At 41.5% G+C, this 22959-nt stretch overlaps 1 protein-coding gene across 5 annotated transcripts in view; it reads right to left on the bottom strand.

The window, feature by feature from the left end:
- Positions 1-22959, bottom strand: part of septin9b (septin 9b) — a 72290-nt gene that overhangs the window by 23166 nt on the left and 26165 nt on the right. For 3 of the 5 annotated variants that reach the window (XM_056370757.1, XM_056370766.1, XM_056370749.1), the window contains exon 2: positions 18467-19144. In XM_056370757.1, the coding sequence (XP_056226732.1) occupies positions 18467-19144 (678 nt within the window). Of the gene's footprint in view, positions 1-3998; positions 4151-8350; positions 8473-18466; positions 19145-22959 lie in introns of those variants that run through there. The other 2 variants (XM_056370774.1, XM_056370778.1) reach the window with 2 other exon arrangements.

Genomic DNA, 22959 nt, shown 5'->3' with positions numbered 1-22959 from the left:
TTTACTACCAGCTTTAAATTCCTTTCCAAGGGGTGTTAACATTATTTTGTCTATATCCTGTAATGGGCCGATAATAGTCTCTCTGAAATCTCTATAAAAGCATTTGCCTTTTCTGCCTGGTGCTCAATGTCAAGTGTAAGCATGTTTTTAAAAGATCACAGGCCGCTAGCTCAATGCTCAATGCTACACTGCGTTCTGTTCGAGGGAGATAACATAAAGGTGTGTTTACAGTAGCTAGTGACAGAGTGAGGTCGACAGAGGGGAGCTGCGAGGATATAGGAAGTTCTCACTGGGTTGTCATGTACATCCAAGAGGAAGTCCCTCTCACTCAATCCCCCCATCCATGCTTTGAAACCAAAGGAACGCGCAGATTAAAAATCCTGACGTGTTTCTCTATCATAATAACTCCCTGCCGTGTAAGACGATGAGGTTCGGCGAGGCCGATGACAGCTACAGCGGACACAAACAGACGTCGGCACTTCAGCAAAGGTCTGAAGTATGCTACTGGCCCACTTCATCTTTCATTCTAGTCCCTTGTGTCGACCCACTGAGAATGCGACCCCTGGCCTAACCTGGAGCAAAGCAGATGGTACTGCTCGGTGTTGAAATACAGCTCTACACATGGAAACTTCTGGTCGTGTAGATAATGACCTGTCCCAAAACACGTCGAAAAAGATTGAAAGAGTGTGAAGAGTTAGAGAGAAAGAGCTGTGCGTGGAGGGTCAGTGAGGGCAAGACCAGAGACAGATGAGACGTGAGATAAATGCTACAATAACAGCGACAAGCTGAAAAACACAACAAGAGAGAGCTGAGTTTGGTATGATAGCTGTAAGCAGAGACTGAAAAGAAATGAGAAAGTAAAGCCCAACACAGCGGGGAGGTCGCTGTGGTGCTGAGTATCATTGTGAGAGCCCACTGTTCTGGGCTGTTCTCAGTACTGTAGGCTAACTGACCACAGACGTAACTCAAAGCCCAAACATTTCTGAGAAACATGGAAGGGGAACTAGGAGGCTCCAGCCACAAACCCATCCACAGCTGCAATGGGGGGGGGGGGGGGGGGGGGGGGGGGGGGGCTGGCACTGGGTAGAGAACAAATGGAGCCCATGGTGCAATAAATCACACGACCAGCAAGCATTAACTAGGAGAGGGGCTGGTTGGATTGAGTATTTCAACGATGGATGCTGTGCACCACTTAATGAGAGGACATGAGAGCTGACTTCTGCTCTTGGAGTTGGCTCTTTTTGAGTTGCACCAGTTAGTTGCATATAAATTGCATTGTTAATTAGGTCTCTTTATTAGTTCACCATTGTACTTTTAACACTTTCTGGTGTTTGAGATGCAAGATAATATTCTGAGAAGGACAAAACAAATGACTCTGTTTAGAGGTCTCAGCAAGAGAGTATAACAGCCTGTAGATGTGTTTATGTCGATGCAATTAAAATACTGCTCATCTGTCTTACGCTCTTCAAGTAGTAAGAATAAAATAAGTTTCTTGACTAATTACCAAAATGCTTCCATACTGTTAATTTCAAGTGCAAACACCAGCACAAGAAACTCAAGAGAAACTAGAGTAAGTGATCCAATCCTTTGTATCAAGATGTCCATATTTCAATACTCCTATGAAGAAAGTTATTATACTATTAAATATGTGTGACAGTTTGCAGGCTGGGGATCGACTGCAATGCAAACAAACATGAGGTGGTTGTGAAATAGATTCTGTAGATTCCAATTATCACCCCAAAATCCAAAACAAAGTGACAGATGAGCCATAATGCCTCAAGGCATAACACTGCCACAGCGCTGTAGAAGAGACCACCACAAACTGGCATATTCCACCCTCTCCTCTCCTCCAACCCCCCCAGTAGTGGCAGGCCCACAACCTATCACCCCTGACAAGATGTGACATGTCTGACTTCCTCCCATCCGTGACATACATGTAGAACAGAAAACATCCTCCCACTGTGGGCATCTAGACTGTTACTCAGTCCAAGACATGGTTACAGGCAGAGGTTTGTTATGTTTGACTTCCTATTGCATTTTACAGAAAGACTAAAACCACAAACAAAAATATAACCACACTATTCACTTGCTGATGGAACATGAAAATAAGACGAGTCCATTATAGATTTTACTGTGAACACATGGATACAGTTAGCTAGATATTGTAACATGGGAAAGAATATTTTCAGACAAACTGTCTGCTTGTTTACTGTAAAACAAGTGTATTCTTCCTCTTCTCCTCTCAGCTCTGCTCCCTTCAGGGCAAATTCTTTGGTGAAAAATAGGGGCCAGAAGTACTGAAGTGTCCAACAAGATGGGAACAACAAGTTACCTGTACACAAGAGAGGCTTTACCTTTGAAGAATCAGGTTTGAAATCTTTGCGTGCACCTGCAACACAATGTTATATCTCTGACAGGACTAGTTATATAATATCAAACTTTTAATTACAACAAGAAAAAAAAAACCTCTGTGTGAATGTTTTCATGGTGCTGGCCAAAATCCTAATGAAGTGTTTATCTGTGATGAATGAATTACTTATTATCAGCGAGCTAATCTGATAGCAACATGCAAGCAGTGGCTGAGTGGCTTTAACTGGCGCCTATTGTGGAGCATGTTGTAATAATGCTTTATGGGAATCAGATATGAGGCAGCATTAAGAATTTGAGGATTCAGAAGCATTGTCAGCTAAGCTTCATGACACCGACACAGCGGGCTGAAAACTGTGGGAAAATCAATCCAAATTAATTGCTTGGTTCAAATTACTCTCTGTTGTTATTATGACACAGTGACTTGAGGGTGGCACCCAAGTGCGATTTATTCATGCAGTAGCCTCAATGTGCACGGTCAAATGCAACACTTTCCTTGTCAAGTATAACGCAACTGGTGCAAAGCAAGGATATATCTCTGATAACACCTCCATATGACAAGACAGAAAGAGAAGCAGAAAAACATTCATTGCTTCAGTATCTGTTTTCTTGTGTTTCCTTAGTGAGTTCACAGAGTTTTCGGGCGAAGTATCCAACAAAGCAACTATTCAACCAATGTTACTGCAAACTGGGTGAAACTAGACCATGTGACGCACTGAAAACATTGAAGATAACTGATATTGCTGGTTTTGCTGGCCTCTGGGACACAAAATAAAAGCTGAGTGACTAAACCACAACCTAATTTTCCTCCCACCACCAGAGGAGCTAGGAGAAAAGTTCATAATATTCCCTGTGGAAGAGCAAAACTCAAACTGAAAGTATGACCTGTTCATCTCTTCAACTCTTCTTGAACTTGGCAACAAACTCTCTGGAGAGCAGGCACAAGGGATTGTCAAAATTAAATCATGTCCAAACAGCTTGGCTCCATCAGTGCCTGGCTAATCCACTGCACTGGATCAAAGTCAGCCTGGAAACTCTAGCTGATGTGACAGGAGCTGAGGCTAAAGGAAGAAACATGACTAGTGAGAGCCCTGGAGAACTGAGAACTTAAAGAGTAATACGGGTGATCCTGATTGGTCAGCTCTCTGTTCCATTATGGCAGATTGATTATCCATGCATGCTCCAGAGCTGAAGACACAATGGGAGGGAAAGGGAGAAAGAAAAAGAGGTGGGGAGTGTGGAGAGAGGAAGGAGGGGGTAGAGTGGTAGAATTGACCCCCCAAACTCTCACTGATGGCTGAACAATGAGAAAGGGAAAGGATAGAGAGGAAAAAAATAAGAGAAATAAGAAAGCACAAGACCTGCACACTAAATTAAGAGTTCTCTACAGAACTCCTGCCAACAACACACTCACTGTCCACCTCTCGGCCTCTACACTTCATTTTCTACACAGCACACGAGACACCTGGTAAACTAACTTTGACACCAGCAGCCTCAAAGCACCAATCCATATCTGTTTCTGCCCCCCACCCACCAACCCCGAAAATACTTATTCTTCCCCTAAAATCATTCACAGCTCTCACAGCAAGACAGAAAAGCACACGGCGCAATCACAAAAATCGACAACTCACCCAACCCTTTCCTCTCCTTCTCTTCTCCCTCTTCCTCTCCCACTCTCTCTTCCTCTCTCAATCACAGCTCCAGCTGGTGAGGCTGGGCTGCTGCTGCTCCCCTGGCCACGCCCACAGCAAGGTCATGTGACCACCATCCCAAGTGGCTAGGAAGGCATTTGTCAGCCACACCCCTCATTCAGAGAAAGTGAATGGAGAACATTGTGGATATAGAAGGCTATCTCAAACCACGTGCTATTAAGTAAACCCACAAGAGGAAAAGCTGTGTGTGCGTGTGCAGTTTAATCAAAATGAAAGACAGTGGGAGAGTGTGTTTGTGGCAAAATACAGGAACATTTGTTTTTCGTTATTTCCTGTGTGTCTGTGTGTGAGAGAGAGAGAGAGAGAGAGGGAGAGAGAGAGAGTGAGAGTGCTTTAGTGTTTGCACAAGACAAGAGGCAATATCCTCCTCACTTCCATGTCCTTGTGTGTGTCCATCTGCTCACTCACTCCCACTGCTTTGTTTTACAGAGGAGGGCATTAGATCATGTGTTCATGTACGTGTGTGTAAAACATTTAGTCATTTCTCTCCTTGAATCCTCTGGGGCTCACTCTCTCTTTCTCTCTGACAAACACACACAAGTCTCCATCCCTCAAAACTGTGGTTGACTCGTAACTAAATCCATGACTAACACAGAACATATCTAACATTACAGTTAAAAAAAGAAACATGGAATAATTTGACATTTTGGGAAATATGCTCATCCATTTTCTTGCAGAGTTAGATCATAAGATTAAAACCACTTGCTGGACACTAAATAAGAAGCTAGAGCTGGCAGGCTTAGCTTAGCTCAGCTCAGCCTAAAGTCTGCAAACAGGGGGAAACAGCTAGCCTAGTGTAAGCACAGTGGATGCGATGAGAAGGAATAAAACAGTGCAACACATTCTGGGTTTTCCTCACAGCTGACAACAGAATCACCCAAACACTGCAATCACCAAACATATGCAGTCAAGATGACAGGCAACATTTGATCCAAACACAGTAAACCCGTGTTTAACTTAAGTTAAAAAAAACAATTTCACTCTTATAGTAGCTCTCTTTAAAGTAAAAAAAAAAAAAAAATCTCTAAAGCTCACTAATTAAGACACTACAAACAATTTGTAGTTTTATGGGGGTTGTGTCCTGTGACTATTTGTTGGCTGGGGGCAGCGACTGTCAGGCGACCTCAGGATGTGACTGCTATAGTAAATAGTTTGGTAAAAAAAATGTCATTTTGATGCTTTTTTTTTTGTTACTGATTAAACAAACACAATATGACGTGATAATCAATGAGCCTTACAGGTGCTGGCAGGCAGATTTAGTTAGCTTTACACAGAGCCAGGCTATGTGTTACCCTTTTTCCAGAGGTTGTGCTAAGCTAAGCTAAGCAGCTGTTGGCTGTACAGCCATATATTTAACAGACAAATATGAGAGCCTTCTCATCTAAATCTCACCAAGTAAAGAAAACAATTTTTTAACCAAAATTTCAAGCTACTGCTTCCAGAGATCCTCCTTCAGAGAGAAGAGTCCCTGACTAAAACACAAACATAGGCAAATGTCATCAGTGGTTTTTCGTGCTCCGTGCTGCAGTTGCTGTTCTTCCTCTATTTTCATCAGCCTGTTTTGACCCGCCACCACTCTGCTTACAGCAATATGAAATAGTCATGTAACGACTTGAGTGAATCAAGCTGTACTGAAGTTAGTACTGGCTGCAAAACAGATGATGGTGGTTCCAAAACCCAAATGTTCTCTGGAAATCTGCATCGCTCTGCTGTGCTTCCTGTGTCCCAGTTCACCCACAACAGAGAGATTCACATTTATCACAGCAGGCTAGCTTACTGCAAAATGCTAATGTAGTCGACATGTGAAAAGATGTTTTCTTAGAATAGATTTTAAGATTGGATAAAGATGGTAGTTATAAAATGGATTTGACCTTTACTGACTGGAACAAGGGGGTGATTAATTTGTTCCTCTGTTGATATGGCTCAACTTTTCTTTTTCCATTAGCATACAGCCTGAAAGAGGTTTTCATAACATTCAGCACAAATGTTTCCTTCCTGTCAAAGCTGGAACTGAGGCTCATGTTTTGCTGTGATTTTGTTGTGAGAGTGAATGCACAGAGGCATGAATGCATCTATTAGTGCGAATATCAGGTCATCTGTGGCGTACACTGTTGAAACATATTCATTGTTCTTATGACTTTCCATTTAGAAATCTGTCGTGCTACTGAAAAATCATGCAGTAGTATCAGCTATCACTGCTCTCGCTTGTCAATATACAGCTGCTATTGTTATCCATAGTGTCATTGTAGAAATTCATTCAAGTGAAGCAGTGGACTGTCTCTCAAAGGAGATCAATATCTTACATCTGTCACAGGTCAATGTCCTGTGTGGAAAAAGGACAGAAAGTTAATGTGTTTACTGTCCTGCAAAATTGAAGAACAGCTTTCCTGGGGTTCTTGGCAAATACACATTTCCTCTGTATATCTCTTTAGATCAAAAGAAATATTTTACATATAGCTGTCACTAAACAAACAACGCTGTCAGTATGAAACCCATGACCCACCAGTGTCAGAAGTTGCCATTTCCTCCTGTGGGAACTAAAGATCAAAGTGGATGTCGTATTAGCATTATTTTATTAGTCCTGCAAAGAGCCTAAAAAGCAGCTTTGAGCAAAAAATTTATGGCAAATGAATTCAATTAGAATCCAAGCTTCGCGATTAACTGTGTAAGGCAGGAGGCACGCAATGAGAGTTGAGAGTGAGTGTTTGTGTGCATCTCATGGACGATTTTCAGCTACACTCATTTAAAAACAAGCATATACTGGCACATATCAGTTCTACCAGGAGTCTGGTTTTTTAAATTGAAATCATGTGCATACTGCTGCTCTGCAAAGCTCAAATTAAGGGATTTTAGTTGTGTTATTTTTTCTTTTGAAACACAGTAGCCATTTTGGTTCAAAACAGATTTCAACATTTAGTTATTTCAAATCATGCGGTCTGAAGAGGTAACTGAAGACTAATACGCAGTGATGACTGGCATGCCGAGTGACCCATTGAGGAAACTCTGTGATTGGCCCAGAGGTCAGGGTTGATTGCTGAAGGCCACCCAATCTGGGTAGAGCACATATGGAGCTTATTAAAAGAGCCACCTCCATGACTCAGCGGACCGAGTGACTCAGTGACACGTCCTCCCTGAGGGAGGCTGGGAGCTGTAAGAAAGGCTGAAAGCGAGGAGAAGGAAGGGAGAGAAAAGGCAAAGGGGGAAAAAAGATAAAGTTTAGGAGGATGAGGAGGAGGCGGGGGGTGGGAATAGGGTTGGGGATGGTTGGAAGAGTAGGGAGCAGGAGGGAGAAGGGGAAAAAGGAAGAACATCTGGCTTGGCCTGTATATCTACAGGGAAGACACTGGGTCTGTTGGAGACTTCCTGTTGTGTTTCTTTTGCTGCGGTTGCTCTGCTCCCCTGTGGTACAAATGGAGACAGCATGTGTGTGATGAGGGGATGAATTATCTCAACACCCTTAAGTGGCCTCCAAGACTCAACCTCCCCTTCTGGTTGAAATCACTGAACATACATTAACAATACAGATGGATTCATCTCCAGGTGCTTCACATGTTGACAGTAAAATACTTCAGTCCTCTTGGTTCATTCCTCAGACTTGCACATTTCTACACAGGGTTACAATAACTCAGGCAAGCGTTTGCTTTTTCATCAACTTTTACCGCACTAGCAGAGTCAAATGTCCTTGCTGTTTATATAATACTGACCGCAAAGAAGATAAACTGGTCAGATTTAGTGGTTTTAGCATTTGTTTATGGTGAAGTGTTTGCCTACGGTGTCTTTTTGTCTATTTTAAGCCACCAAAGCTTTCTCAGCTGGACTGCTTAATGCTGAGAATTGGCACTAAGGACATAGAAAGAAAGAGCAGGAGTAGCCTTTGCCACTTTCAAGTACCATATGCTCGAACAAAGCCATGTTTTCTATAAAAGCGTTGTCTTCTTTCAAAATAAACCAGGCAAGAAGCTGTTCCTTCAACTCGAGAGAATGAAACAAGCATTTTCGGAGGACGTGCAGAATACCGTCTCCTGCGCAGATGTGTTTCAACTAAACAATGAGGTTTGCAATAAAATAACAATCAAGAAAAATATTCAACCAGCATCTTGGGATGTTTTCAGTGCCTCCATTTCCCACATCCCTATCTGGAGAAGATACACCATGCCTCAACTTGATTGGCCTTAATGGAAACCAGTCGTCCCTCCTGCCTTTGCAGCGTGATAGACTAAAACAATCCAAGCTCTCCCACAGACACAATAGACAGCCAAGCAGATACTCACAAAGATTTTCCATCTCGTGGTTGTTGTTCTCACTGCAAGTAGAAGCCATTTCTTCTCTCAGCTTTCCTCTCTCTCTTGTAGAGTTTAAAAAGAAAAAGAAAATCTCTGATGAGGACAGAAAGCGTTTTGTAAAATATTTCCCAGCTTCTAGGTGTTGTCTAAATGGCAGCCGCTGTTCAACTTCAATGTTAAATAAATGTTTGGGTATGTAGATGAACAAGAGCTAATCTGATTGACTACGCTTCCTGATGCAGACACACCAACATGTACCGTCTATTTCTGCCGTTCTGGAGTCGAAGCCTTCCCTGATGAACAATAAACACAGCGACTCCATGGGATTGGCCTTCTGGGGAATCCCTGGCCCCTCCGTTGATGTGTGGGGGCGAGGGACAAGGATGACTCCACTCCAAAAATGAAGAGACGGCGGAAGGAGCTCTGTGATTAAACCCATTGTGCGGTTGCTGCATGTCTTCCAAAAACATATAACCAAGTTATGGTGCTAATTATCTATAATAGAAACCTTCCATGTGCAGAGACAGGGAAGCAGATAGAGACAGAGAGAGGATTTTCATGCTTGTAACGATCATGAACCATCATCTTTGTGAACTGGTCATGTGGTGTTACAATTAAAATTTGTTTACAAGGCCACAACATTCTGATTTTTTTCTTTTACATTAGGTAACACAGAGTAACTCATCGGTAGCAACTCACCCTTTCCCCCAAATCTTCAGTTGTGTGTGTGTTTCCTCCATCTGATTTTGATGTCTACAGTTCTGCTGTGCATCACAAAGCACTTTGCACCATCGAAGCTGAGGGTGAAAGTTCACCTGAAGCTCCTCCAAGCTGCATTGCTACGGTTTCTCAGATGATGGTGTTCCTCGAGGAAGCTACACTCATTTGCCTATAAACCCCCAAAGCTGCATTCATGTTCTCTAAATCCCTAAATCATTACTGCAGACCTCAGTTATAGCATAAGATCCAGTCATAGATCGGCACTGTTTTTAAAGTCAGTGCCAATTATTGCAAAGTTAAGACTTAACGATTCAGTAAAGGCTGTGAGTTACCTAAGCAGCACATGTGCACAAGGTTCGCTTGGCTAACATTATTCTGTGGGGAGAGAAAGGTGAGGGTATTTAAGCACAAACGAAATGGAGGAATAATACCAGAAAAGGTATGCATTACTTGCCTGCATTGAACTGTTACCGAATTCTAAGTTGAACAGTAAAATACCAAGTTTTTTCTTTTCTTTTTTTTTAAACAAAGTGCTGCTTAAACGCTGCAGTTCTTCACCACTGAAATAGAGATGAGATTTCTTCGGTTGAAGACATGTGCAGAGCTGACAGCCTAGAAACACTGTAAATGGCACTGAAATGACACTGAACTACACAGCTCAGTGGCCCGTTAACTTGGTAACACTATGGTCCTGCTGGAGTGAAATTGTGATCTGAATTTTATTTATGTTATATTAAAACACATTTTATGACTCCTGACGCTGTGATCTCAGGCTTGATTTTTTTCTTAAGTAAAAAATACTCTAATACTCTAATACTCTAATCTAAACAACAGCAGAAATTTTAGTTTTGAATGCACATTGTCTTAAGTTCCATTTGATAGAACAATTCTACTAAACACAGTTAGTCCAGGCCAGGCTTTTTTGGCTGATGTAAGAAGTTCTGTTGTGATTAGCTTTTATTGCTGAAGAATCTGCATAAGCTAGTTAGATTGGCTTTATTCTCATTTGATTAACAACCCTGCAACATATTTCTGATCTATTCCACAAACAGGGAAGAGACGGTGAATAAAGTGATAGTCAAGATATTGTGTACTTCAGCTTCAGCCTGATGTCAATGGCTAAAAGCTGCTGTATCATCGTAGAGTAGGACAAACACGCTACTGCAGTTCAGTTGTAGATGGTGTAAAATAAAGGACAAGGCTACACCCGCTCATTTTTCATATTCCACACATGCCGACTTCAGACAGACACACACCCTCACACATGAATCCCACTGCCCCCTCATCTACTCTCATCTACTCATTTCAGCAGATGGCAGGATTGTAGCACACATGGCCATCTGTCTGACACACACAAACAAACACACACACACACACACACAGACACACAGACACACAGACACACACACACAGACAGAAAACAATTATTGTTTTTCCAGTATGTCCTGTATCAGCCAACAAGTGGGCCAAACATCATTAGCAGAGAATGTGGAGAACAACTGACCCCACATGAACCGTTCTTCTACATTAGAACCACTCTGGGTGTAAATATAAACCCGTCACTTTGAAGATGGTCAAATAGAGCCGAAGACAGTTTTACCAACTCATCTAACTCACTCACTCACCTAATTCAAAATTGTGAATATGTCAAAATTCCATGGTCATCAAGGAGAAACAGTTGCCTTGCAAGTCTGTTTGATATGGTAATACATTTACATTAGCTCTATACTATCTAGTTATTTGACCATGCTAATATACCTCATATGCCAAATATGCAGCTGTACTGTCTATATGTAACACAGGTTTTTATTGCATAGATTATCTTCTCATACAGCTAATTTATTTTTTATCAAAACGTACAGTTAGTTATTTGCACAGTAAGGTCAATCTCTCATGTCATTCTCATTATCATAATATTACAGGTTATTGTTTTTGCACTGATGTTTTTCATGTTTGTTTTACACTGCTTGTGTTTTTAAGCCTTTTTTGTGTTTTTTTTATGTCTACTCAAGCGCCTTTTAAATTGCCCCCTGGAGACAAGTAAAGTTTCTTCAATTGAATTTAATTGAATTGAACTGAATTGAACTGAACTGGCTACTGGCTATGTTTAATTAATGATACAGAAAGGAAAAAAAAAAAATTGCTCACACATGGTGGCATGGTGTTTTTTCCATCTCATGGCCCAACATGACTGAGGCTTCTTCATCATTCCTCTTTCATTTTCATGGCCAAGATAAGAGACATGATTTTCCCATCAGTGTCTTAGGAAAAGGAGCCGCAGCAGAGTCTCATATCTGGATAAACAAGAGGCAGGATTCACCCGGACACGGCCCAGATAAATGAAGATAGTGTCAGCTGAGAGTAAAACGTTATCTCAGTTTACTTCATCAAACTGTGATAGCCCGTATCCTACTATTTGCCATTTATCAAATGGAGATGGAGAAAAGTTCAACATGTTCGTCATGTGGTGGTTGTGTGTGTGTGTGTGTGTGTGTGTGTGTGTGTGTGTGTGTGTGTGTGTGTGTGTGTAAAGAGTTAAAGTCCCTTTGGGAGACAAAGTGTTATCATTCTGCCAAAAGTTATGTTCCCAGTCCGAGAGGAAGTGAGGGGCTTGAATGTATGTGCTTTTACGTGTACATAAAGTTAGAATGTGTCAGAATGTGTCAGCATCACAGCATGAAGGAGAAAGTGATAGAAGAGCAGGCGTTTACTGCAGATGTGGGATTTGGCAAGATGACAAAAAAGGACAAAGGTCTTTCTGCAGTGGTGGGAAACTTCTTTAACCCTTGACTTCCCCCAGATGCTCAATGTAAACTCCAACTTCCGAAAGCTTATCTGGGGAGAGGGGAACTCAGTGTGTATGTAGTATGTGTGTGTGTCTGTGTGTCTATTTATCTGGGGCAGAGGGGCTGCCCCTCCATCCTCCTCCCCTTCCCTTTTATGTCCAGCTTTGTTAGTATTCACACACACACTTCAAAAGGCTGCATGACATTGTTTCGAATGTGCGCCTAGCCTAATGATATATTGGTGTATTAAAACTTTTATCAGATGAACAGGAAAAAGCCTGACATCTGCATGTTGATTCATTTCTGTAGCAATTAAACCACTGTGCTTCACTTCAGGCCCTGGAGTTGTTTGGGGCGGTACTATTAAGCTCAATCCACAGCATTCATTTTTAGTTGCATTTGTAAATGAATGTGGCTTTGAAAAAGAGGATATCCAGGTTTATTTCACCTGCCAGCCAGGTTGAGTGTCTAACAAGATTTAACCTGTCACACACTGCCTCCTAGTGGCTTCTTTAGGGAGCACACCCATGGCGTGTGGTCATAGTCAAGTTAATGAGAAGTGACGCCTGTCACTGTTATCACTGTAGGACATTTTTGAAATGAAAAACAAACAAACAGACGTAGCAGTTTAGAGGCTTGCTGATTTCAAGTGAGCAAAACTGCACATTATTTGGCATGTGTTAAAGGAAAGATAAATTAGATTTGAGAAAAAAGCTACATGATTGAATCTTTGCATAATTATACTTTGATACTATGATGAACCATGAGTTCATGACAAAGATGCATATCTAGCTGCAAAATATTACAAGGATATCGATGTTGCCCCTTGTCTGTGGAGACTGTCTTCATCAAGCAAGAGCAGACATAAATTAGGTGATGTACAAAGTAATGGGCCTTGATGTAGAAAAGTGGATGTGACTCTGATTCTGAATCAGTAATCCTTTGGCTTTTAGTATTTGAGAGTGATTGCAGTGGAGTCCTTTCCACAGCCAGAATGTCACAAGTTCATTCATTGTACATAACAGTAACAGCGGTTCTGTGAAATGGTCTTTGAGCAAGGTATGTTCCACATTACTGCATGTGACACAGAACAGGCCCAGGTGTTATGGTGGAAGTAATTATTGCAATATTAATAATGATCCAAAAATCACATAAGATTATCAGACTGAACTTCAAAACAATAAACACTGTTTCACTGTTATGTATCACATGAGTCCAAGCTCTTCATTTGAGTAAAACATAAAACTTCAATATCCAATTTTCTTTTATTTAATTACAGCTTGCTTGGGAACATTAATTTAGACAAGAGAAATGCGTAGCCCAATAGCATGATGAGATTGTGTTATCACAACATGATTGTGCTGAAAGTCAATAAATGATAATATTGAATTATTGCCCAACCATAACAAGGATTTCTCTAAATGTGTCATTCCATAGAACACTGCTGAAATGATAATGTTGTCTGATTAGAGATGAAAGCCTTGGGATTGTTTTGAGTACATTTTAACATGTATGACTACTGCTCAGCCTCATATTGCAGCCACATATGAAACTTCACAATGATGTTATTCTTAGTCAGCAGACCCACCCCCCCCCCCCACCCCCACCCCCTCCTCCGAAGCATGTCGGCAAAATCTCGCTTTCCTTTTCTTTGCCTCTCTCTTTTTTCCCTGGGTAATTAGCCAGCAGGTCATACTGAGTAATGGTCTGGGATCAGTCCAGAGTAATTACACTGGGAGAGGACTGACCTCGGATATGCCTCTGCCTGAGGGTGCCTGTGTGTGTGTGTGTGTGTGTGTGTGTGTGTGTGTGTGTGCCTGTGTGTTTGTGTGTGTGTGCCTGTGTGTGTGTGTGTGTGTGTGTGTTTGTGTGTGCGCGCGCACACTTGTGTAGGTGTGTCGAAGAGACACAACAAAAGCAGGACAAAAATTTGAGATGAAGAAAGTGTGTAGTGTGTAGTGTGTATGTGTGTGCGTATGCCCCTTTCCGACCTATGGACAGGCAGAGACAAATCACCCGCTGCCCTCAACTGGCCCCTCCTCGCCACTTTCAGAAGGTCAACCCAAATAAGAGACAAATGGCTTCTCTTGCTCCTTCTTCCATAATGACTACACCTCAATTAGGGAAAACAAATGTACTACAAGATAATCTGTTCATTTAGGCAGCATAAGGATAAATTACAGTTGAGCGTATAGCATCTGCTCAGCTGACATGAGGATAATCTCTTTTGTTCTTTACCATCACAACAGGAACACAGGACACAATGGCACCACATGAAGTGACTTCTCAGTAGCACCCTTTAAATACACAAAGCTGAAAGCAGCACCATGTATACCCTTGATTTCCTTTCCTCTTTTTTTTTAGTGCTGTAACATCCAGCTGAGATGGAAAGACAAACCATTTATTGTTACTTAAACGTCTTTTTTTTTCTCCCTTATCACAATAAAACAATAAGGGAGTTACTCACTGAGGTTAGTGCATGTGACCCCGGTGATAACCTACCAGTTGGCATTATCCCAGTGATAACTATACTATTTATGGTCAGCCTCTCTATCTAATGACCCCTCTAGAGTCTAGTTACTGTATAAGTGAGGTCTCTCTTCCGTGTTAAAATGAGAGCAACTCTTTGTTTCCATGCTCCAATATAACAATGTAAAAAAGGACACAAGTCCAGTTATTTTGTCATTTATTTTGCATATTAATCCTTGTCATTCTGCTACTAGTTAAAGGGGAGGGGAAGGGGCTGGAAATCCATGTGAGACAAAGTTTCTTAAATTTGAAAGCTGGTCTGACAAGTGATAAGAAAATGTGCTATTTCTGACCACAGGTGGTCTTCGCTTTTCTGTCTAGAGATGTTAGATAGAGCTGGTTCTGCAGTGTTTGATGGATTGATGAGCAGCAGGCCTGCCTGTCAAGATAAGGTTCGTCGTCTGGCTGAACACACAGGAGCACAGCAGATAAAAATCAGAGCAAGTCTAGTGTCTACAGCCTGAAGTGAACCTAATGGTCGGGTTTTTCTTTGTCATTTTCCTTGAATATGCTTCAGCAATTTAACATCACTTATCACATCCATTTAAAGTCATAACATATACTGTGGATTCTTGTAGGTCTGCCAGCACTTGAAGTTATGTCACAGTTAAATTGAGCCAAATATTAAAATCTATTTTATGGCTTCACATTATACAAAATGGAAAATTCAGGATGTCTTGTGCATCATTTTATACACATTTCTCTGTAATTCAGCTTGACGTATTCACTATCTTTGGAAACCTTCAGTCTGTGACTACAACTCAAATGGAATACATTTAGGAAGTGCTCGTAAAATGAGTTTATAAATATGACTTTCACACAAGATCTAATATATATTCAAAGGGCTGTATATATTGAGGACACTGAGGGCGTCTCATGCTGCAGACAATGTATTTTGGTACACATAAATGTAATAAATTGGCAACATGTGTTAATCTCATGTCCAAAAGTAAATGTGTCACTCAGTGATCTACCACCAACTGCAGTTCACTTTACATTCTGTGTGTGTGTGTCCTGATCTCATTTCACACTGCCCTCCCACATCAACACCCCAGTGTATCTTACTCTCTGTGACGCCTAGATCAAAGTACAGAAGGATATTGGCTAGGAAGCTGACCGGCGCAGATCACATGACCCCAGAGAGAGGAAGTGCACTGCAGTGAGGTCACACAGCAGGGAAAACAATCACGCTGACAGAACACGGAAGGAACACAAGGATGCACAGGATACTCTATGCGTGCGTGTGTGTGTGTGTGTGTGTGTGTGTGTGTGTGTGTGTGTGTCTGTGTGTGTGTGTTTGCGTGTGTGTGTGCGTGCGTGCACAAATGATGTGTGATGTAATTTCCTCCTGGAAAAACTGAATGGGCAGGAAGGCAGCTTATCAAATAGACTCGTGACATGTTGACAGCCATATGGAAACATATGAAGGAGCATTAAATAATTGCTACTTGTAATATTGCCAACAATTAAGATTTTTCATAACTGTATATTACATAATTATATACACCTTTTTCACGCATGGCACTAGAACAAAGTGTATTCATGCCTTGGTTATGACTCAATAATATTTCAAATCTGTGACTATTAAACATGGTCCTCCAAGTAGGTTACCCTTCACTTAGACCCCCATTATGGCCTTTCCCTGTGGACAAATAATTAACTACAACCCCCATAATCTAGAAGAGAGCCATTTAAAACCTTCAGCACAGACACGGATGAGAAATTAGTAGACAAATACAGTAGAAACATGAAGGCAACATGACACACAGTCTTTGAGACGGTGTTTGAATATACTCTACAAAATGTGTCTATGAAATCGGCCAAATGACAAAGTGCAGTATTTCAGAGACTCGTTGGTATTTGAGCTTAGAGCCAGTATAAAGTACAAACCATGATTATATAACATCAAATGGCCTAAATCATCAGGAAATGTGGTTATTAGTGATATGGGGACACTGATTTATGCAATCCAATACAACACAGTTTTCCCTTTTTATGGTCGTTTTGTGATCTAGTTTCATGACTAAAGGCACACAAAAATAAATAGCACACAGAGCAGCAATAGTTAAAGCGGCTATAATTAATATTATTTTTATAATAACATTTAAGTATAATGTAAGAGTAATGCACATTAGGGGTTGTAGTGAGGAGCTCATCACTGGATACACACTTGAGAGCAGGAGAAAAGTGTCACACACTCTGGCTCCACATGCAGTTCTTCTTGAAGAGGGCTTAAGTGGAAAAACGTCATCTGTCTTTTTAAAAGAAAAATGCATATGGAGCCAGAGTGCGCAACACTTTTTCCTGCTCTCTTATAATAACAATGTGTCAAATGACAATGTCAAAACAATGTGAAAGGGGTCGCTCAGTGATGAACCTAGAGAGAATTTTAAGTCAGATCTGCAGTGTGTGTGTGTGTGTGTGTGTGTGTGTGTTTTTGTGTGTGTGTGTGTGTGTGTAAGGACAGGTTTGTGTGACTACTAACTACATCACTTCAGTTTACAATGGCAAAACTGAAAATCAACTGAATGCAAACATAGTGTAACTATATTATGTTGTTTCGCATCATATCACACAAGCTTCATCATAGAAGCTCATGTGACCCTGTGGACTAAAATCTGTCTCTGTCTGTTGCATATACTTTTGCTGCAAATGTAAAACTGATCACTATTTAACTGCCATACTACTGTTCTGGTGCTGCCAAGGTCATGCTTTCATCACATAACAAAAACCACCCCGGCTCCAATTCTGCATTAAGAACAGACATGGATTACCACAAGTACAGACAGACAGTCTGCTGTTTCTACTGACAGACAGGCCTCCAAGGACATGGTTACTTGTATTACTGACAGACATCCAGACATCAGATTAATCAAACAAGCCATTCCTGAAACTGACTTTTTTTTTTTTCTTAGTGAGAGATCTGATACTTGGGTCAATGTGAGTGGCGAAGGAGCAGGAAGATATGAAGTAAGAGGAAGTTCAAATGAGTCCAAATGAAATGAAATCTGGAAAATGTGACGTTTTTTAACCAGTGGGGGTTGAGCGTAAACTAAGTTACAGCCAAGAGTGAAAAGTTGCCCTTTGCTCATCACATAAGACAAAGTTTTTTTGCTTTTATCTGAGCATAATATAACCTATTACACTCACTTTAATCTGTTTTCCAATGATGACACTGTCACATTAAACCGGTAAATCTGTGCTAAAGCAATCCCACAAGCTACTGAGCTAAATCACAGCACCAAAGCACAGCTCTGCTTCATTAGTAATTTACTGTAATTGCTGTAGTTGCTTTTATACATCAAGCCAAAAACTTCATGAGATTCTATATGAGATCCAAAGGAAATGATGTATGAACAGCCAGAAAATGATCAAAGCATTTTAACAAAGTACATCATCTAATCTACTCTCAATGACGACTTAAAGTACATTTGTACTATCTAGAAAGTTTGTTTTGTTTTGCATTTGTTTCTTAAAGTGTGTTTTGTTTTCAGTTTTACATTACGAACACAGGTTTGAAGGAATTCTTGGGGCCTTGGGCCTAACTTCTTCTATCTTTAGTGTCTGTCAAGATGGCTATTGTTATGGAGCAGCTTGGAGAACAGCCACAGTTGCCTGGCGCTGAATTGGGAACTCGATTGACAGAATCTTCACACACAAACCCATTTTGTTTCATGTACTCATTTGTCATGCCTAATCATGATGTTTTAAATGAGTTTAAAAAATACACATTATTCAACATTTTAACCATGAGATGACAGATTTGTGTTCCAATGATTATACACTAAAAAGTTTCTGTTTTTTTGTCTTCTCTGTCTTTCCAGCAGCAGTGACAGCAAACTGATGTATAGAAATAATAACTAGGGTGGATATCATAAAGCCACCATGACTGAACAGGAAAAGAGTGATCACAGGGAAGTGAACATATCACCAAATAATATAATATATAGGATAATAATCTTCTCATAAAGATGCAGTGTTTAGTTTAGAAGAGAGTTTAGAAGAGGTGTTTGGCAGGATATAACTGGAACAAGGATGGGTTTAACATACATGGTTAAAGCAGACTTACTGTCATGGTTGGGGGATTTGCGTCCAGCATGGTTAGGAGAGGAGCAGCGGAAGGTGGTCACAATGGTGTTGTGGTGTGGGTTGGGGTGGTGTGGGTGGTGCACCGCTGGGTGGTGGCCGTTGTTCTCCGGGGGAGCTCTGGTGATGCTTATATCGGGTTTACGTACATCCCCGGGACTGGGGGGCTCAAACTTGCGAGCATGATTCTGCTCGGGGATCCGGCTGGTCCCATTGTTGTTACTGTTGCCCTCATTGCGCCGTATCACTGGGGACTCAGCCGGCGTCTTGGCAAAAGTGACCTCCCTCTTGTGGCTCATCTCAGGGGTCTTAGAATGGCCCAGAACTTCGGGGCGTTTCAGGGCGCTGTTGGTCACAAAGCGTGTGGAGGCGGGGCTGGTGACATTATCCACCTGCTTGTTGGATGAAGATGAGATGTCGATGGAAAGTTCAGAGCGGCGTGACACAGGCTCGGGGGTCTTGGAGCCTCCTCCTCCCGTAATGGAGCGAGGTTGGGTGTAGTTGAGGTTGTTGTTGTTGTTGGCGGCAGTTCCCAGGTCACGGTAGTAGATGCTGGTGGGAGACATGGCATTACGGTGGGGGGAGTTGGTTGTCCGGCGGGAGCCGGGGGAAGAGTGAGATGAAGTGTCGACATCCTCCACCTCAAAGGATCTCTTCAGAGCTGCATGTAAGAGACATAGACAACATTAACGGATTAATCAATGTACTGATTAACATAGAATGAATTGGGACCTATACTGGTAATCATTTGAGTTCTGTGTAGGACAGTATTTTCTGATACTCTGTAGTCACACCATTTAACAGCAGATGAATTGATACTTCACTTCATAATGAAAATAATTGTTTTTCACTGTGACTAAACATTGTTGTTGTGACTGAACAACAGTTTTCTCTATTTTGGTCAATTTAGTTTGTAATGAGCCTGGTGACCACTGGTTTGATCCATAACAATATCTTTTCTAAGTTTATCCATTTATGTGTAAACTAAATGAAGTGAAGTAAAAAAATAAAATTCCACATTATGGAAAAACACATGCACAAGCACCTTTAAATTATACTTCTGTAAAATGTAAAGCACATTTACTTTCCATCAGAGTATAAAACGGAATATAACACATTGTAAGCCCATTGACTCACTCTTGGCTTACAATTTCTTAACCAAAACAGGCTCATCTTTCCCTTATAAACCATTTATGGCTCAAGATTGCTGTTTATAGGAAGTAGGAACAATATCATAAAATATTCATTAAAAAGGTCATGGCAATTAACTGAGCGCAGTAAACAAAGTGAATTGTTTTTCTTAAACACTTTATGAACAGTGTCCAAGTAGTAAAGAGCCCAAGGTCCGAGGGTGTGGTAGCTGTAGAAGCAATTTTGGTGGCAACACAGAAGAAGCAGCATGCACCACCAATTAAGCCATACCTATCTAATTGCATTACATTCCCCATCACAAACGCTTTTTCACTACAGTGCATGACATGTTGAAGTTGATTCAAGTGTTGTTTGTCATGACTTGGATGCCACGTGTGTGGCACACTACAATATAAAATTCTAGGGTTTTACACAGAGGCATTTGAAGTTTTTCACGACATGCTATAATGCACGCAAACTGCTGAGCATTTAGGCAAAAAAAATAAAATAAAAAGCCCGGCCTCCCTGCGTATGAGCAACATGAGCACAGAGACAGAGGCACATCCTTCGGTCTTGATGTGATAAAGAGGCTGCACTGTCCAAGATACGAAGAGTGAAGACACTGAGGGATGGAATCACCCCCTGGGAAGAGTGCACTGACTCAAACTCAATTCGAATTTGACTCCCATCGTGGAGTTGCTGTGCCAAGCCAGTGGCCAGGAGCTGCTATCATAATGACACACTAGTTAGACCAGTCTGCCCACGCACACCCTGAAGAACATCTCCTGTTAACAACAATCCAAAATCACAGTGCTGATTATTTGATCTGTTTTGTGGCTTGTGGTGTGTATGCTTGTGCGTGTGTCTTTATGTAACTATACAGTACGTACTTCTTTTCAAAGTGCTTTTAAAAGGAGCGAGTATGTGTTACGAGAATGTATACGTGTTTATTTTTAAGCGGCTACACCCACAGCGAGAGGACCATGCCCCAGCCCCACTGCTCTCTGCGTAAAGCTGAAACTCTGTTGGGGGATGCGGAGCTCAACACAATCACATCAAAGCTGTCTCCCCACACACATCAGCCAGCACCACTAATCTAATTTACTGCTGTAAGCTGCTTCATTCCTACATGCTGGACATTTGATACAATTTCCCCCCTAACAAAAATTCAGGCCACAGCCGACGTCTTGTTCTCTTTTCGTCTTAGTGGGACACACCAAGGACGTTCTCGTTCACCACAGGAATAAACGGATCTGCGCTCACGTCTTGGCGTTTATGGTGATTTGTGTTACAAATCTCCTTAACCCCCCCACCCCTCCCTGTACACCATTTATCTAGACCTTGAAGCACGGTTACCTTTCATCTGTGGCATTCTTAGACTGTAAAAGACTGGTTTTATATGTGTTGCTAAAGCTTTAAGGCTAGCTATAGTCACCCCAGATAGTTTTACAGTACTTACATTATGTGTGACAAGCGTGAAATGTCCCTTAATACGCACACAAAAGGTCTTAGTGTCAAAAACACAGTGAAAAGCGACTCATACCCACTTCAAGTCATTTTCTCACACTCCCATTGCTTATTTTCTGTGCTGAAGTTCTGATGCGATCAGAGTTCATTATCCAATAAGGCGCCATAAACAGCTTTACAATCCATCCTTTGATAGATATACATATGAAAAAACTGTGGTGTCCAAATCCACAATGTCACTGGACTGTGTCCTTCTTACCCCTGCTTTCCTCTGTCTTGTTTTTTTATGGTTGCTGAGAGGGAGTCCAAGGCTGTGGCTACTTTCGACTCTGGCCAGAGAATAAGCTGGTCTGCCAGAATCGGTCTGCAGATTTCATAAGGAGCTGAAAGGATGAGATGCACGCTAGACTGTATTGTGTTGCGATTCATTTTAACCTCCTCTGAGACAACACTTTAGGAAACTGCGTAGACTCTAACTTCTCGTGACCCTCGCTGTAGACTTTTGTTACATTTTGGAAGAGCTGTAAATGTGAGAACTAAAGCTGAACATGGCGGGATATCAGGACCCATATTCACAAATCTTTTCATAATAAAAGAGCAGTACCAAGACGTTGTCTTGCCAGTGACCTGTTAAGTGATCTTAGATTAGTAGTTGTGCTCCTGGCTGCTTTGTGATTATATGCCCTCGGGCACAGGACTAGAGCAGAGGACTGTTTGTTTGTATTTAGAGACTGTGCATTCAAGTGTACATGATTTCTACAAGAAGAAGTGGATTTAAATCTTTCTGTACTTTGAGGCATTTCTCACTTAGATGATCGCTCAACTTCTATATTTTTTAAGGGTCACGCTTCTTACCACAGACTCTTGGGGTTTTCGTGCGATCAGTGGTAGTTCAGTCTCCCTCTCTTGTTTAGCTAAAGCAAAAGGGGAGAGGAGGGATATTCTTTGCTTGAATATTATAAGTATAGCATCACAGAGCAAAAGGAACAGCATTTGTGCACTAGTGCGGGACTGACAGATGGATGAAGGAGTATTGTTCCCAGTGAAGCAGCATTCCCAGACTATGAGAGCTGGAAACGAGAGGTCCAGTCTACCTCAGCGGAACCTCATTAACAGCAGGCAGGAGTCTCGTCTCCCTGCGTCTCTCCACTACCTATCACCGCCCAGTGTCCAGTATCTCACAGTGTCTCATGTGGGAAGATAATGCAGCGCAGACAATAAAGCTCAGGATTACTGGCGCAACAAAAACAAAAGATGGAGGCAGCTGTATCCTTACTTTGGTTCACGGTCATTTGTTCTAATACAGCCCAGGTGTTAGGCTACGCTGCCTCTCTATCATCAGTGTCATCCTTACTGAAGGACATCCCAACCCATGAACACAAACATTCAGTATCATCTCAGCCCAGATGCACTTATAAGAGATAGTGGGGAGTTAGAGGGAGGAAAGCAAACAGAGGGACAGGATGGAAAGAAGGAGGAAAATGAGACTGGAGATAGAGACAGGTTGCAGGGCGAGAAATGGGGAGGTTAATACAGGTCAGGCCAAAGTCGACATTTATTGAGATTATCAATTATTCCTGTTAAAGTTATGTGACACTAACTGATGATCATCTAGAAAGACAGCAATGTTAAATCTAAAATACAGGCCAGGAAACAATGTAGACAACATAGCAAATGCTCAAATCTTTGTCGCTCTGAGTTACTATCAGCAGCACTGCGCAAAGGTTTTAGGCCTTAAAAGTGAAATGAGGATACTTTCAAAAATAATAGTATGGATGTTTTTTTTTCATTTATCAATTAACTTCATACAAAGTGCAAAAACAAAAAAAAAAACCCTAAAGTAAATCAATAGTGTGAGCACCCGTTCCCTTTAAAGCA

This window comes from Seriola aureovittata, chromosome 3, assembly GCF_021018895.1.
Source record: "Seriola aureovittata isolate HTS-2021-v1 ecotype China chromosome 3, ASM2101889v1, whole genome shotgun sequence".
In the NCBI taxonomy this organism is placed as follows: Eukaryota; Metazoa; Chordata; class Actinopteri; order Carangiformes; family Carangidae; genus Seriola; species Seriola aureovittata.
Note: the sequence above shows the minus strand (reverse complement) of the source record. Positions and strands in the feature narration are given on the sequence as shown.